This window comes from Vanacampus margaritifer, chromosome 6 (genome assembly GCF_051991255.1).
Source record: "Vanacampus margaritifer isolate UIUO_Vmar chromosome 6, RoL_Vmar_1.0, whole genome shotgun sequence".
In the NCBI taxonomy this organism is placed as follows: domain Eukaryota; kingdom Metazoa; phylum Chordata; class Actinopteri; order Syngnathiformes; family Syngnathidae; genus Vanacampus; species Vanacampus margaritifer.
The window spans coordinates 10,029,554-10,042,060 of NC_135437.1; the positions used below are offsets into that span (position 1 = coordinate 10,029,554).

At 39.3% G+C, this 12,507-nt stretch overlaps 1 protein-coding gene across 1 annotated transcript in view; it reads left to right on the forward strand.

Moving 5' to 3' along the window:
* The first annotated feature begins 529 nt into the window (after nt 1–529).
* Nucleotides 530–12,507, forward strand: part of tmtc2b (transmembrane O-mannosyltransferase targeting cadherins 2b) — an 86,314-nt gene continuing 74,336 nt past the window's right edge. The window contains exon 1 of the mRNA XM_077568841.1: nt 530–987. Coding sequence (XP_077424967.1) covers nt 905–987 — 83 coding nt within the window. The 5' untranslated portion in view covers nt 530–904. The remainder of the gene's footprint in view (nt 988–12,507) is intronic.

A 12,507-nucleotide genomic window follows, 5' to 3' on the forward strand; every position in this document is an offset into this window, starting at 1 on the left:
GTTGTATCTAGCTTCTATAATACATTTTGAGCTTGTAATTTTAAAAGAGCTTTAAAATTAATATCCAATCGTAAAATAAAACATTTTTTTTTACAATTTTAAAGAAATATTGTCAATTCAAGGGAATGGGCCTGCTCTTAAACGTGGGACAAGTGAACATTATATTGCGCATGCGCCATCGTTTAAAACGCCACATGCGATTGCCTGGCTGTAACCGGCGACATATACACAAACAAAACCGGAAATCAGGACGTCTTAACAATAAACACAAACTATTTAAAACGGAAAAATATACACCAGTATATAATTGCTTCAAATCAATATGCAGTAACGTCTATGAATTAAATATTATTTATTATTAATGATCGTCAGTACAAATGCTACATTTCTAAGTAATTGTGTTTACTCTGTAATATATTTCATGACTAACGTTCATATGTGGGGAAGTTCTCATTTTAACCTTTATTTTGAAAATCCAAACAGAAGTTGCTACTGCTGATTACCGTTAACTTAGTTGTGGTCAGCGGCTACCCAGCCGCGGTCGCGCAGCATCAGAGTGCCGATCCTCCTGTGGAAGGGAAGGCGTGTGAAACCGTAGCGTCGTCACACATTGACTAAACGTTGCTGGTGTATGATTTCTTCCCCCTTCTCCTTGGCGAACTTCCAGCTGGATAAAGAGCTCTCCTCCTCTCAACCAACATGGGTTAGACACGCCGCGACCCGTGGAACGTCCACTTTGTGCACTTGAAGCGAGGATGGGGGGAACCGGACTTGTTTTCGCACAGACATCCTGACAAAGACGGTGACTGCGAAGGAACACACATTTGGGATTTTGCAGTCTTTTATTCTTCTCTCAAGTTGTATTGTTGGTCCCACGTCACGCGTGTGTGCCAGAGGACAAGAGATGTTTGCAGAATTGCTGTGCAGCGCCGTGGCTCTGGTCCTGTACGTCAACACTCTCGGAGCAGATTTCTGCTACGATGACAGGTACTTGCTACTCACACTATCTACACTGCATTTTCACTACGAGGCGATTCATTCATCAATATGCTGACTGCTTGAGTCTAAGGAACATTTAGTTTTCCCATTAGTTTCCAATAAAATGAGAGGATTGTATAGGTAGCGTGCATGATGCTTAGGTATTCTGTCTGAAATTCTCCAAAGAGCAGAGTTGCTCCAAGATTTCCTTTGCGTGGAAATAATTGATCTCTGGAGAAGAAATCACAACACAGAACAAGTCCCATACAGTCTAAATGTGCAGCCTGCTGGAACTTTTAAGAATTTTGATTTTCCCCCCATCAACTTAAAATAGACTGTCTTGTCACTCTTCACTGGAAACCATTTTTTGGTGGGGGGGGGGGGGGGGAGAGCACCATTTGATATGTGATGGCTGAGTGGATGTCACTGCCTCAGGCTCATTTATTCCTCATGCACACTTTGATGTAGGTCAGTTGCTTCTCTACCGAGTTCTCTTCGATTTGCATGAAAGCTCTTTAATAGCTCACACAACGTGATTAATTATATAATGGCTTCTTTTTTAGTTTGAGCAAACATACACTGGACATAAAAGTGAAAACATTCCAGTAAAAATACTTCACTTTTTCTGTTGTGAGAAATGAGACCGGGGTAAACAATTTAAAAACTTATGGGGGACATACTGTATACCTGGTACAGGCTGGATGTTGACTTGAGAGGTTCTCAGTTCCCTGCGCGGACCTTGCTACGTGTTATCTGCATGTGCTTCCACGTACTTGTGTGGGTCCAGGTTACTTATCTAAAAGCAGCATGCATGTTAGGTTACTTGGAGTACCTAAATTGCCCGTATAAAAAAAATTGAAATGTAAAATGCTGAAACTAATAACACAAAAGCAAAAGTAGAAAATGTCATTTCCGGATTGGCTCAGGCTTGCCGAGACATAAATCCAGTTAAAAATCTTTGGTGTGACCTGAGGGGATAGGCTTGCTGTCTGACAGATTTGGAACATTTTTGCAAGTCAAAATGTGTCATTCTGATGGATTCCTATCCAAAAAGACAGAATACTCTCATGAACTTCAAAGGTGCTTTATTATTTTTAGCATGTAGGTCCTTCTGCATTCTGCTTCCTATTTCATTTCATGGTACTGTTTAAAGGACACATCTTTTTTTTCCTTCATTTTAAAAATGATTTCCTCGTTTTGGTGTAATTTTTTTTTAACATAAAAAACGGTATTTTAAAACTCATTCACTGCTATTGACAGCTATAGACGTCAAAAATTCATTTGAACTATTTCTATTAGTTTAACATTTTTTTCCACTTTTGTTAACAAGAGTAAGAAAAAAAATTGTACATTTAGACCAGATATAAAATTTGTGATAAATCATGAGTTAACTATTGAAGTCATGCGATTTTAATCGCCTGACGCCCTAATTTTAATAACCTTTTCTTTTTTTGAAAAAAGATTATTTAAAAAACGAAAAGAAAAGATTATTAAAAATATGTTTTTTGGAAAAAGATTATTTTAAAAAAGAACAGAAAAGGTTATTATAAATTAGGTCGTCAGGTGATTAATTTTTTTTATTTTAATTAATCACATTACTTCAATAGTTAACTCACGATTAATCACAAATTTTATGTCTGTTCTAAATGTACAATGACAATTGTTTTCTTGTTAAAAGTGGAAAAAGTGCTAAACTAACAAAAATAGTTCCACTGAATTTTTGACCTCTAAAGCCGTCAATGGCAGTGAATGGGTTAATGGAATCTCTATTTGCTGTAGCTTAGAAAGCTTTACATCAACAATGTGTATCTTTGACATGCGTTCCACGACTATTCCAAAAACAGCCAGAGGATATCGCTAAGTGAATAAACACAACATTAACACCCTCCACATCAACAACTGCCATGTTTCCTTTCCAACCGTGCTGCGACGTATATAAAGTGCTTCCTTGCAACAAGAAAAAAAATCCCAAGGCAAGTTATTCCGCTTGTGTAGTTTTTCTTTCCCCGTAGTGTATTTGCCGTACTTGCATTCTAGACTTCACAGGCGGACCCGGCCGGGCTCTCTTGTTCAAGACACATGTTGAATGTCCATAAAGCCGTCAAAAAATGGTAGCAAGGAGGGTAAAGGTGACTGCTGGAGAGATCCAACAGCCTTCAAAGTTTGACTGTAAGACAGCATGCCAAGACCTGATTAGTCTGTGGAGAGATGTTATTTATTGCTACCTGCGCTACGATCCAACCTCGTACCGCCGGCTTCTGACACAAACCCTGCAGTCCCAGCCAAGAATTTTTCAATATTTTATTTGATGCGTTCTTACGTTTGACGGGTTGTTCTTTGCAGCCTATCTTTCATCCAGCACTATCTGTTTGCAACAGCACATGTTGCGTTCGGGCTGGTAATTAGCAGCAGTCTCTTGTCCCTTCAGGCTCCGCTGGTGGTGCGAGAGCAGCGAGGAGAGGCGGCTGAGTCGGAGATATCTAATTTGTCAAAGTAAAAGCTATCTCGGATCCAGACCCACATGGTGCTATCATTTGCTAATGGTGCGTGTGTGTGTGCGCGAGGGGATGCCGGATGTGATTTGGTGATGCAAAGCAAGCTGTCGACGTGGAGAATGCTGCATGTGGGGATGACGACAGATTGACTTGCAAGGCCGTAGACAAGATGGAATTGTACGGCATAAAAAAAGTACACGGTTGTGGAAATTTCAGATGTGTCCATCTGTATTCAGAGGAATCTAATATGGGTACTTTGATACAGCGATCCTAAGTGAAGAAACAGGCAGCGCTTCAGTCGCTTCTGGCTAGGAAATCGGTGCACCGTCTTTATTCAGTGTCTGATCAAAGTTAAGGTTGTGTGTACTTATTAGGGGTGTGAATCTTTGAATGTCTCACGATTCGATTCCGATTTTTGGGTGGGATTTTTGGGATTCAGAATCGTTTTTTTATTCAAAATGATTTGATTGACAATGATTTTTGCTTCAATCTATAGATGTGCAAGGAATTGTAATGATCTACTCCAGTCTGACTCACTAATGCTAATTAGCGCGCTACTCGCGGCACTTTTATCACTCAAAAGAACGGCTCCATGCTGAAAAAAAAAACAACTTTTATCGGAATAACTTGATCGTGACTTTTTCCTTCTACTCTCTAACGTGGCTACAACTTAACAGTGTATTAGACCGCGTGGAACCACACTGCCCCTAAGTGGCCAAATCGGGTACAACATGAACAACGCACCAAATAAAAGCACACACATTTAAAATCGATTTTGAATCGTACTAAATGAGAATCGCGATTTTTATGAGAATCGATTTTTTTTGGGCACACCTCTAGTGTCTATGTGACTATATTTACAGCGAAGGACGCATTATACTTGTACAAGACAGCTGAGCATCATCATCAACTCACCTTATTTTAGTAATCAGGCTGTAATGCAAAATGAGATTTTATTTGTCATTCTCCTAGCAATGGCTGGGTTGACCGAAAGAAATCCTATGCATTCCATGAGGTCACAGTAATTTAAGCACATTTGTTATTTCAGAATTGTGTATCAAACTGGTTACCCTTCACATTTAATCAGTGCCCAAGATGTAACTCTAAAAAGATTCAGATGTCTCCAGGATAATCTGCGATTGACACTGTTAAACCCTTTTAACATTGTCCTTGGTTTTTGTGGTAGGGCACCCCGATGATGGCAGGCAGGTGCAAGCGTGTCCATATTTCGCACTGATTGCTAAGCTAACTGGTAGTACTAACTTGGTGCTGTTTCTTGCTGGTTTGTAGGGGTGTGAATTGCGTAGTGCCTGGCGATTCGATCCGTATCACGATTCGATTCAATACAGATTAATCCCGATACGAATCTATACTTTGATTATTGCTATTTTTTTCTTTTACTCAAATTAAGAAAATACTCATGAGTAAACTTGTACATGTACACTGTAAGATTTGTATGAACATTTATTTATTTATCTGAAACTTCAGGCTTATAACTGAGCCATTGTATTTAACAAACAGGTTGCAGTCTGTTTCATGTTTGAACAGCACTGAATTAACATATTAAGACCCAATGTTCCATTAATATAACAAATTTCTTCCATGCTTAAAGTGTGAGCATTTTGTTGAATATTTCCATCAAAAAGTGATAAAAATCGATTCCGCCGCATATTGAATCGATTTGAGAATTGCGCACTGTAACAACGCGATATATTGCCGAATCGATTTTTTCTAATACCCCTACTGGTTTAAATGTAAAGTCGTTACAATTGAAATCCCTGGCTTTGCTTTTAATGAGGAGTAAATGTCCTATCCAGAGGTGCAACAGTCCTATTATTTCAGGTGATAGCGTAATCGCCAAAGCATTTTTTTTAGGAACTTTTGCTCAGGATTGCATCCCTTTTGCCAGTGAAGATTACAACCCAAGGTGCCCTTAAATATGAGCCTTTGACAAATGTTCAGCTAAATCAATTCAAAGTTCAAATTATGGTCTATGCAATTCTTTCACTGAGATGAAAAAAAAATCACAATTGTCTTGCCTGGTGTTTAACATGCATCAATTAGCCACCGTTATTCAAGGAGACTACAGAGAATTTGCAATTTCCATATTATAAAGTGCCGATTTGTGTTTCACCCCACTGATTCATAAAAGGTGGCTGAGACCATTGAGGTCATATTAGTAGTGCACTTTCAGTCCTCTGCGAGCCACACTGGCAAAGCAAGAACCATATTGATCAATCAATGTAATTGATGTAGACAATTGTATGCAATGTGAAATATATCTGCTGATTTGAGCCAATTTTGCTTGTTTTGTTGAGACTGCACACTGTGGTGAGGTTTGGTAGAAAATGTTAATTTATTGAACGAGTGGCCCATCATCCTTGCAAGTGGTGCAGCTGTACCATATAACAATCACAGTCTAATATAAAAGCACCTGTACGATAACCCTCTATGGTTATTTCGTTTCTCTCCTCCAGAAAAGAAGAAAATGCTATGTAAGGATTAGGGCCCGACCGATTAATCGGCCCTTCAAACATCTGCCAAAATAATCGGCCAATCGGGACAAATGGCCGTTTATTTACCCCTTAAAACGTTATCATTGAAGAAAACCGAAATTCCCGACGCTGTGAAAGTACCCTAAATGCACCATTTTGCTTACGTAGCATTAGCAACTAGCAAGTGTGTAGCGTATGTTATTCTGGTTATTCTGTTGTCCCACAAGCATCCTGTAAGCTGTTTAATGACATCCCGGTTGGAGTTAACTGTAAAACTAAACACACGACAATAAGAATGACACCCACTGTATATTTAAATACAAAACATGCTTCATTTTTGTGACGTTGCTACCCTTGCGCTAATGCTAAAAGCGAAGGGAGGATCCTATTCATCAAGTTAGCATAGACTTCGGAAGTCGAATATTCACACACAAACGCAGTGGGAACACATGCACACAAGCGAGATAACACAATGCAAAGACACAAATTCTTCCCAAACAAGCTATTTTAATAGAATTAAATCGCAACTTTCTTCTGTATTCACTTAAAGTGTGTACACCATGGATCCACGGCACCACACTTCCCCCAAGAGGCCAAAATGCACAGGAGCAGTATTTGTTCTTACCGTTTTTCCAGTTGCTATTATTCGAGTATATTCTATTCTTATTTCACGTTCTTATTTTTATTTTGTCATTGTCCTTTCAAGTTATATTTAAAGTTGAGATTTCAAGGATTCAAAGAATTTATTTTCTCAGAATTCAAGGATGCAAACATCCAATGATTTTTTTTTTTGGTCTTAACACACATTTCCACATGATATTTTTCCAGCCCAATGATGTAGTCTAAACATATATAGTACAGCAGTTGTAAACAAGTAAGAATGGTTTTATTATTGACACACAAATCTATACGATAACCTCGGATACTTCATAAAATTTGTTGATAAGGATGGACTTGTCATTCAAAGCAGAGTGAATCTTAATAGCAAAAGTTAGGAAGGGGGCGGGGGATCATTGTATGCATTATATATATTTTAAAAAATAATTGTCCGATTAATCAGTATTTTTTTTGTGTGCTAAAAATCGGCATCGGTCTAAAAAAATGCATATCGGTCGGGCCCTAATAAGGATATGTATTGTTATTGAAATAAAAATGATCTTTTATTGGGATATACTTGTAATATTTTGTCCATTCTGTCCAGCTGTTGTTATTTTATACTCAGAGCCTCAAGCCACACATTCACATTTCTTTGCAGTTCCATGTCAAGCACTTATGATAGATATGATGAACTGCACCCTCTACATGTTTCCATGTGATGTGGCGAGATTGAACTGTATGAGGAAGTTGTGAAGGTTGCAGGCTTAGCAAGGGTGGTCATGTGCAGTAGTTTGAAAGTTGTAAGGCCTTTCTTAGCTTTATTATTAGTGACGTTGGGATGAACCAGAACTTCCACGTAAGACGGGGCTTGCACTCGGTGGTGGCAAATAACACGGAGAGTTCTTTATTTGTGGTGGTTGATTAATGAAGAACCAATTTTACCTCCTGCTCCCCTTTTTTCATGACGAACTCCGTTACAGACCACAGTCCATTTGAAGCATCAATTTAGTATTCATGGATTGAGAGTCCTCCTGCTCCACAATGCATCTTAGAATAGACAAATCCCCGAAACACTTGTCTGCACCCGTTGCTGCTCCTTCCTTGGCCCCTGGTGTCATGGCAGTGGTCTGTAACTCTATATTGAAGGATGGGCTGGTTAGGGTTGTGGTTCTGTTGAGGGCCCAAGGGCGGCAACCCAGCAGTCTGAGCATCTCCTCATTTTTCCCGGTCTGGATTTCTCTCTCTCCTCCCTGTAATTACTGTCTCTCTCTTTCTCTGCCCCCCACCCCCCTCCTTCACCCTCTCTCTCTCTCCCTCCATACCATATACTTCCATGTCTGCTATGCATCTGAATCCGAATACCGGCAAATCCTTCATCATCCAGCGTCTGTCTACAGATGGGCCTGTGTGGTTTTCCTTCTGCAGCAGGAAGGGTTTGAGGTGGATGAAGAGGAAGCAAAAGATCCATGGTGGCTTTATTTAATCGCTTTCTTGCCAGGATGGCTACATCAGAAGTCTCAGATGTCGTAGACATCATGCAGCTCTCATGCAGTTGTGATTTTCAAATACATATTCAGTTAAAACATGCACAGTGAACTAACTCATACATAGATAGTTTGATCACTTACAGTACTGTACATGTCAATGTTGAATTCTGGGTTTTGACCAGTATTCACCATGGCAGCAGTTTTTTAGATGAGGGTATGCACGAGTATCAAACTGCAACTCAGTCAAATCTGTCCTTTACATTTTTTTTCCTCTGAGATCGAGCTCACAAATTTCCTTTCAAATTGCCTTATAATTACAAAAAAAAAAAACGGTAAGCAATCTAGTGTGGTCTAATCATTTCGCAGTAAAAGCTGATTGTACGATATGTTAAATACTGCTGATGTGATCATCTTTCCGTACATCAGCCTGGAAAGATTCACTCAGGCTAAGACCGCAAATAGATTGGAGCGCCATTTTCCTAAGCTCCGTTTTCAAACAAATTTGTTACGAGGGTAAAAAAATGATCACATTCATTTTCTCTGCAAATTCAAGGTAAGCCAGTTTGGCAGGAAAACCTCAAAATTACGTAAATTAATAGGGACCTTTCCATATGTTTGTGGGTTGTTTCTCATGACCTATTGCATTTAACCAATTCTATAAGGATTTGGCATTTTACATGGAGTGAGTTCATACACGGGCAATAGGAAAGCAATGACAAGATACAGTACGATGCTTCTTTTTCTTTTGCGCCATCACCAAGTTCACATATACTAGTTAAGATCTCGGGTACTATCATAAAAATGTTTGGACTGTGTGTTGCGTTTCTTTTGCTCAGGAGATACCGGCGGGGTTTGGGTGACAAAAACCTTCACAATATGCCATGAATTTGTAACTGGTGAAAATGTGTATATTTAGTATTTAGACTTTTTATTCTATAACAACTATGAACATATTTATTGGTATGCACTTAGCTTTTTGTTTGTTCATAATACAAAAATATTTGTATTGTGACATATTGATTTGGAATTTCAGCAGCACTTCAGAATGATTTAAGAGCAATGTAAACTCAAAATAGTCGATTATGTTAATGATGCTGTTGTAATTATGTAGAAATGAGTTTGATATCAAAGGTTTTGTTTGTAAAATGAACATGACTGTAGCAGTCTAAATTGTGTGCATGCGTGCTAATGGTCAGCCTACTCCAACCAAAATTCACAAACATGACAGATATGGCACACTTATGTTATGTTCTGACCTTTCTCAATTATAGTAGGCTATTAACAATCCCAACAAATGTGCCCAAATTTTGCGCGAAATATTTTTTGTGTGATTTGAAAGTGAACAAACTAATTTGATGGGCTAATGAGGATGCTTTTTTCCCTTCTGTTAAGTGGTAAATGTTTCTTCTAAACACAGTTCATCTCATTCATTGTTACAGTAGCAAGGAACGAGATGCCATAATGCTTTATTGGGAATGAAATGAAAGAGAATTTGCTAACTTCCAGAAATGTTATGTGATTAGTTTGACTGTATTTCAAGCATCTATAATCTGCTGTACAAATCACGTATGCTACTAGGGGTGTTAGAAAAAATCGATTCGGCAATATATCGTGATATTACAGCGCACAATTCTCAAATCGGTTCAATATGCGGCTGAATCGATTTTTAATTATCATTTTTTTATGGAAATATTCAACAAAACGTCCAACTTACTGTAGGGTTAGGATTCACACATTAAGCATGGAAGAATGTTATATTAATGGAACATTAAGCCGTAATATTTTATTTCAGTGCTGTTCAAACACGAAACAAACTGCAACATGTTTGTTAAATGCAGTGGCTCAGTTATAAGCCTGAATTTTAAGATAAATAAATACTTTTTCATACAAATCTTACAGTGTACATGTACAAGTTTACTAATTAGTATTTTCTAAATTTGAGTAAAAAAAAAAAATTGTAATAATCAATTTATAGATTCGTATCAGGATTAATCGGTATCAAATTGAATCGTGACCTATGAATCGTGATAGAAATTGAATCGCCAGGTACTAGGCAATTCACACCCCTAATAGCTACATTCTAAAAATGTTTTGCGTGTTAACAGTAAGAGGTTGAGCTCGAAATCTTAACAACTAGGGGTGTGCATCTTTCCACAAAAAAACATTTGATAAGGTTTTTGATGCGTGGTGTGCGAAACGATCCAAGGAAGGTTTGATTTGAAAGTGTAACGATTTGATAGGTTAGCCTCAGCGGGATCACGATTTGATTCGATTCGATATGGTATGGCTCAGTTCGAGAGGGTATGATGACTTCTGTTGCTGTTTACATACATTTGACATACATTTGAATGAACTCAGTACTGTAAACGGTGCCGCTTTATTCTAAGATGTATTTCTCCAATAAAAAATGGCTCAATACATATTGTGTTATATGCCAAAGTGGAACGATCAGATTAGTTCAACACATCTTTTAAATAAAAAAACTAAAATGACTTTCCTGTCCAAACCTTTTTTTTTTTTTTTGTTACACCTGTATAAATAACTTTTTTTTGACATTGGTGCTCTCCTGATGACAGTGGATGCTGGTTTCCAGGTCTAGATGGTGTCTAGGCTCTTGAGAAGCATGATACAGACACAACATGGTGATAAATATACTGTGTATATGGCTGGTTGTGAGTTCTTATGTACGCTACTGATTATTTGTGATGTGCCACCTTGGTGGCCCACAACCTCCTGCGTGGCTGGCAGCTGCTCATGGGCAGCCACCAAGTTTGCAATGTCTTCAAATCCCTTACTGTGCTTAAGCCAAGCCAGAACAAGCTGCATAAATCAGATGTTGTGTTAATCACTTGACTGGTGTGCAGCAGGAAGAGAAACAGGCCTTATGTAGAACCGGATTGAACTTGCCTGCATGTGGATCGAAGCGTAAAAGATCAACTCGACTGCACGGTGCAACATGTCAGCCCGAGTCCTCTTTGAGTGTTCTTGAATCTCTTTGCAATGTGTTTTAATTAAAAGCCAACGAATGATGTGGTTGTCGGAGCGCACATGTACATGTTTTTTACGGACTTGCACACCATGATAATAATCACCTTAAATGGGAATAAAATGCAATGCCGGACTGGATCATCCAACAAGTAAATCCTTCACATGGTCTGTATAGCAGAGCGGACATTCAACGAGAAAAGCTTTCACGCTGCCAAGGAATACAGTGTGTGAAAATGACGGCTTGAATGAGATTAGCGGGATTTATATCCAATAACCTGGTACATCTGTTGAACCAGCTCTTTGTATTCCCTAAGGGTGACTTGATTGGTAAATACTGGCTATATACGTGATCCCGCCATCGTCCAGTGACTTGACTCCCGGGTCCAAGTACTTAGTAGGTCTAGACGGGGGTTTGTGTTTTTGAAGGCTAATGCGGACTGATGGGTCTTAAGCTGCGGCCACTCAGGCTCTTGGCCCTCTTCATATTAATAGGATTAACAAGATGGTGGATGAGCGGGGCACACTGTGTAAGCGGAGATCCCTGAGCTGTCAAAAACCCAAACTTCATTGCCACCAACAAATCTAAATGCGATGCTATAGGTCGCCTCGAGAAGGCTACTCCGCTTGAATAATCCTCTCCTCCTTGGTGGCCAACCGCTCAAACAAAGAGCAGTGGCTTCTTTCATTAAGGTTATGACACAAGTTGGCCAGTTCAGTCGCAATGCCTTTTGTCCATTGTAAGAGGAAAGGATTTTTGTGTGGTCCTGCTGTTCCCCCTGGACGCAAAGAATGAACAAATTTAAACATCGGTTGTGGGACAGAAGCAAGACGCCCGGCACTCTCAGTTTGAACCCGGAGTAGAAATGGCTGCAGCTTTGCGGACTAAATCTGTCAGAACCAATTTAGTGAACTTGTTAAAGAGGTACGTGCTCTGGTTAGTGTTTTTCAACTGGGCAGACAGAACAAGAAGAGCAGAAGATTGACTGTTGAGTAAGCTAACAAAAGATGCATTGTTTCCTACACATTGTATGTGTGTGTGTGTGCCAGTTCTGACGTTTGCGAGTTTGGACGGCATCCTTGCATGGCTGCTGAGAAGATGCAATTGTCATTGTGTCAAGGCAAATGCCTCTTGACAACAGTAAGGTTAGGTTGCCATATTTGAAATAAGACATCAAGGTTTTGGAAGCTTGAGTTTATTTTGGTAAAATGTGCACAATCGAGAGTTGAACCATTTTCAAAGCTTGATAATGGTTTCCATAGCTGCTATCTGGTTGGTGGCCTTGTGGATGGTGGGTGGTGTCTGGTCGGTGCTGGATTTCACTTTCCTTTCTTTTCTTTGGTCCTTCCTCGGGTCTCCTGACGGCCTCACAACTCTGGCTAGAAGTGTTCGGTTGAGGAGAACGGTTTGGGATTTTTTAATAGGTTTTAGGCGAACTAATGAATAGACACACACTCACACACACACAC